The sequence below is a fragment of the Carya illinoinensis genome, chromosome 13 (assembly GCF_018687715.1).
Source record: "Carya illinoinensis cultivar Pawnee chromosome 13, C.illinoinensisPawnee_v1, whole genome shotgun sequence".
NCBI lineage: Eukaryota > Viridiplantae > Streptophyta > Magnoliopsida > Fagales > Juglandaceae > Carya > Carya illinoinensis.
Genome location: NC_056764.1, coordinates 30584458 through 30589896, shown reverse-complemented (window position 1 = coordinate 30589896; position 5439 = coordinate 30584458). Strand labels below are relative to the sequence as shown.

Here is a 5439-nt window from a genome sequence, read left to right as displayed (position 1 = left end):
TGAATTGGTCTCTGCCAACACCCTCTCTATCATACTTTGTATTAAACTAATTTCTTTAACGCGTCCTTCAGCAGTAGTTTAGCAGATGAAACAATAAACTTTAAACTTGTATGATTAATTTCTCCTATTTCATTTCTCACTCTCTCCGGTAGTCACTTTACTTGCAGGTCCATCCCAAGCAAGGCCTTATAAAATGTTGGTCCCGCCTTGTCCTGATCTGTACGTATTCAAAGCAAACATATCTTCCTTCTATCCCTTAGTGATTCATCAAGAGCCGTTTTTACTATTCCTTCACCAACCATCAACAAATGGCAGAAGCCATTCTCTTCGACATTGCTGCACGAATCATTGAGAGCTTGGGCTCCTTGGCTCTCAAAGAGATCGGACTGTTTTGGGGTGTCACAGATGAGCTTGAGAAGCTCAAGAACACCGTTTTGACAATCCAAGCCGTGCTTCTTGATGCTGAGGAGCAATGGGCAGTGAACCGTGAAGTTAAAGATTGGCTTGAAAAGCTTAAGGATGTCGTTTATGATGCAGAAGACTTGCTGGATGGTTTCTCTACTGACTCTCTGTTGCGAGAGATGATGACTCAGGATAAGATGGCAAAAAAGGTACGAATCTTCTTCTCCAAATCAAACCAGCCTGTCTATAATCTGAAAATGCATCATAAGATTAAGGCGATTAGACAGAAGTTAGATGCCATCGCAAATGATAGGAAATTCCACTTGGAGGAACGCCCTGTGGAGATAGGAGTCAGGGCTAGGAAGAGGGATGATACTCATTCCTATGTACCTGCGGCAAAAGTTACTGGTAGAGAAGATGACAAGAAGGAGATCATAGAAAGACTTATTTCTGATTTCGAGAATGTCGGAATCCTTCCGATTACTGGCATAGGAGGCTTAGGAAAGACCACACTAGCTCAATTCATCTTTAATGATGAGGAAATAGATAAACATTTTCAACTTAAAATGTGGGCTTGTGTCTCTGAGAGTTTTGAAGTCGAGAAAGTTGTTGGAAAAATCTTAGAATCGGTAACAAAAAAGAAGCCAGAGATTGCGGGAATGGATACATTGGTGCATAATCTCCAAAAAGCAATTGGTGGAAAGAAATACTTACTTGTGTTGGATGATGTTTGGAATGAGGATGTTAAAAAATGGGATGATTTGAAAGTACTGTTGGAGGTTGGTGCAAGTGGCAGTAGAATATTAATAACTACACGAAGTGAAAAAGTTGCACAAATTACCCAAACAATATTTGAACCATATCCCTTACAGTGTTTAGACGAACGGGAGTCATGGTGTTTATTCAAGCAAGTGGCATTTCAGAATGGACAAGAGCCTGTTAATTGTAGAAAAGTGGAAGTTGGAAAGGAGATTGTAGAAAAGTGTTTAGGCGTCCCTCTTGTCATCAAAACAATTGGAAGGTTACTGTCCTTGGAAAATGAAGCAGGGTGGTTTTCTTTTAAAAACAATAAACTGCCAAAAATAAAAGAAAATGACATCTTACCAACTCTTAAGCTGAGTTATGATCAACTTCCATCACATTTGAAACAATGTTTTGCTTATTGTAGTATATTTCCCAAGGATTACGTGATGGAAAAATCAAGGTTGATAAATCTCTGGATGGCACAGGGTTTTATCAAGCCGTCCAATCAAAATGAATGTCTTGAAGATGTTGGTCATGAGTATTTCATGGATTTACTTTGGAGATCGTTCTTTCAAGAAGCTGAAATGGATGATTTGGGAAACGTGTTTACGATTAAAATGCACGACCTCATGCATGATCTTGCAATGTCAGAGGCAGGATCATTGATCACCAGATTAGAATCTAAGGAAAAAACCATTGGTGATCAGAAAACTCGGCACGTATCAGTTGTCAACAATATAGATTTTTCCTTTGTAATTCCAACTTCCTCGTCTAAAGCCAGTAGGATTCGAACACTTATTACGCCTGGTGAATTCAAGTATTTGAAAGAAGTGTCAAGTACATTTGAAGGAATCGAGTGTTTGAAAGAAGCGTCAAGTACTTCATGTGAAGCAATCTTTTCAAGTTTGAAGTTCTTGCGAGTGCTGGGTTTACATGGAAGACAGCTTGATTTAGTACCGAGTTCCATATGTAAGTTGAAGCATTTAAGAGATCTTGATCTTTCATGGAATCGTAAAATTGAGAAGCTGCCCGATTCCATAACTAGGTTGCAAAATTTGTATACACTAAGACTCTCTGGTTGCAAAAGTCTTAAAGAATTGCCTAGAGGAATTACGAAATTAGTCAACCTCAGGCATCTTTACAATGATGGATGTGATAGTTTAACTTATATGCCACGTGGATTGGGGGAATTGAAAAATCTCCAGACATTATGTTTGTTTGTTGTCCACTCTGATTCGGCCCCAGAGAATAGGTGTCGGTTAAGCGAGCTAAACAGACTAAATAGCTTAAGAGGAGAATTAGTGATTTCGGGTTTGAGACATGATGGGGATGACTTCGCATTGGATTATAAGGGTTCAAATCTGAAGGAGAAAGAACATCTTCAGGTTTTGCATTTATATTGGAGAGAAGAAAATATTAACGCACGTGATGAAATGGCATTGGAAGACTTGGAACCTCACCCAAATCTTAAAAAGCTGTTCATATCTCGTTATGGGGGTGTGAGGACTCCGATGTGGCTTTTGTCACTCACGAATCTTGTTGACTTGACTTTAGGCCATTGTAGGAAATTGAAATATTTGCCACCATTGAGTCGACTACCCTCTCTTAAGGGTCTTTATCTAGATCGCCTTGATGAAATAGAGTACGTATCAGATTGTAGTGACAACAATGAGTTATCTTCTTTTTCTTCATCAGCATTCTTTCCATCTCTCGAGAGTATTTTCCTCGATGACTGTCGTAATCTGAAGGGTTGGTGGAGGAGGAGTGATTCTTATAATGTGGATGTCAATACTACTGATCATGCTTTACTATTTCCTCGTCTTTCAAATTTACAAGTATATGATTGCCCTATGTTGACTTCATTCCCAATGTTTCCACATCTGGAAGAAGGGTTATACCTAAGGAATGCCAGGTGGAAGCCAGTGCAACAAACAATAACGAATGCCTCCTCCTCCTCCGCTTCCTCTACACCCATTGCCTTTTCATCTCCTCCTCTCTCCAAATTGAAGCATATATGGCTACAACAAATTGAGGATCTAGAAACACTGCCAGTGCAAAACCTCATATCTCTCCAGCATTTGACGATAGCTGACTGCCAAAGATTAAAGTCTCTCTCCCAAGGTGTACAATATCTCACTGCACTTACCGATCTGTGGGTTTCCGACTGTCCTGTGCTTGATCTAGGCAACGATGAGCACGGGATGCAATGGAAGGAGCTTAAAAGCCTAGTCTCTTTGATTTTTGATGGGATTCCGAAACTGGTGTCTCTCCCTTCGGGGCTTCAACATTTTACCTCTCTACAAGTGCTCCGAATCTTAGATTGTCCCGTGCTTGATCTAGGCAACGATGAGCACGGTATGCAATGGAAAGGGCTTAAAAGCCTCATCTCTTTGGTGTTTTATAGGATTCCGAAATTGGTGTCTCTCCCTTCGGGGCTTCAACATGTTACCACTCTACGAGAGCTCGAAATCTCATATTGTTCAAGCTTGATGGCTATACCAGAGTGGATCTGCAATTGGGCATCACTTGAGCGGTGCACAATTTCTGGATGCTCGGGTTTGACATCACTGCCTGAAGCAATGCGTAGGCTAACCTCTTTGAAATTGTTGAGAATTCATGATTGCCCCATCTTATTACGAAGATGCGAACTTGGAGGTGAGGATCGGCCCAAGATTGCTCACATCCCAAAGCTGGACTTTCGTCTTCCTTAGCTTGGCTGATCGAGGTATTTTTCTACCAATTTTATCTTTATCCCCGCATCCACCTTCTTCACCTGTTAACTTATAAAATTCTATTTGCAGAAACGACTTCGAGTAAAGAAGAAACAGGGGAGAGGGATTGAGAGTTTGTTAAAAAAATCTAATGCACTGCGACTTCTACAAGTAAATAACTTAGTTACGATTACCTCGCTTTCTTTATTGTTTTATCCTTTACTATTCAAATAAGAAATATCACCATATGCATGATTCTTCACATCCAGGAGAATAGTAATGAGGCGGAAGAAGAGCAAAGGGAAGAAATATAGGAAGGGGTTGCGGAGGAGATCCAGGACTGGAATCCGGGGGCTGCAAAGTTGAGGCTGTGTAATTTCACGACAACAATTTCAACAGGGCCTGCATGTTTCTTAGCGTGGAAAGTGATGGCAATTTGATTTTTCTCAAGACTATCTCATATGTCTAAACTTACAGGGATGATTTGGTTTGCATGTTGGAGCACATGTATATGAAGTTGATCATAGCTACATGATGGATGATGCGGCCAATTGCGCGCTTTGAACTCCTTTATTTGTGCATGCTCTCCAAGAACATTTTCAATTATCTTGCAGCTAGCTGTTGCACATAAAATGAGGATTTTCGGTTTATGGCAGCTTGTAAAATATTTTCTTTCACTTTGAACGGGTTAATAACTCATGTTTGCAGTGTGGTATTGGAGTACCTATCTATTATTGTGTTGTCATTTGATATTATAGAGGAGGTGTCCAAACTTGATGTGAATTTTATATAATTCTAGCAATTTTAGTATTATTTCATATTGAAACATTCAAATTTTTTTGTCCCACACTTTTTCTCCTTTGCATTTCCCTCTCTTTTTCTTGTATTTCCATTATCTGTAATTCGTGTGGCTGGACTTGATCTTTTGTTGCTTGACATACTTACACCCACCAAGGTAATGGGTTTTCGACTAATATTGGGCAACAAAATATTCTGGTTTTCTTCAGATGGGAGACACATCTAGGCAGTTGCCTACCCAGGTTTTGGCCACTTCAAAGTCATCGGTACTTGAATTTTGCAAATTTTATCCAAAGACTTTTAAGGCCATCAGCTAACTTGGTTTGCTTCTCTGAAGACATGGAAGAAACAAAATTCTAAAAGCTCATCAAGATATCGGCCAATCTCTTTGGAATTGTGGTCGAACGGCGTCATTTGAAGAAGGATTGTATTTGAAGAAGGATTGTCGCTTTTAGGAGTGTAGTCCAACATATAGTCATGAGGTTGATGGAGGAGGAGCTGTTTAAACTTGACGGAGATATTTTATAATTCCAATCCCAAGAACATTTGTTGATAGATATTCCTTGACATCTGCACATTTTATCACAGATAAAAGAAGACTTACTGCAACACGTGAATGTAATAGTTAGTTAGTTAGTTACACTTTCTGTTATTTCTGTTATTCACTTCTTCTTTACTTTCTTCTTTCTATTCTCTGTTATAAATACAGAGGATTCATACTGTAAAGTTACGTTGAATAAACAATAGTTCATTTTAGTTCATTTCAGATTTCACTCTGTATCAT

General features: G+C 39.4%; 1 protein-coding gene across 1 annotated transcript; it reads left to right on the top strand.

Moving 5' to 3' along the window:
* The first annotated feature begins 308 nt into the window (after window positions 1–308).
* On the top strand, window positions 309–4722 carry LOC122291134 (disease resistance protein RGA2-like). Its single transcript, XM_043098778.1, has 2 exons — window positions 309–3871; window positions 3948–4722. Exon 1 carries the CDS (start codon window positions 309–311, stop codon window positions 3855–3857), a length of 3549 nt encoding a protein of 1182 aa, XP_042954712.1. The 3' UTR covers window positions 3858–3871; window positions 3948–4722.
* The last annotated feature ends 717 nt before the right edge of the window (window positions 4723–5439 follow it).

Bases quoted from the DNA above. Each gene is read 5' to 3' on its own strand.
- LOC122291134 (XM_043098778.1), top strand. From the start codon at position 309: ATGGCAGAAGCCATTCTCTTCGACATTGCTGCACGAATCATTGAGAGC.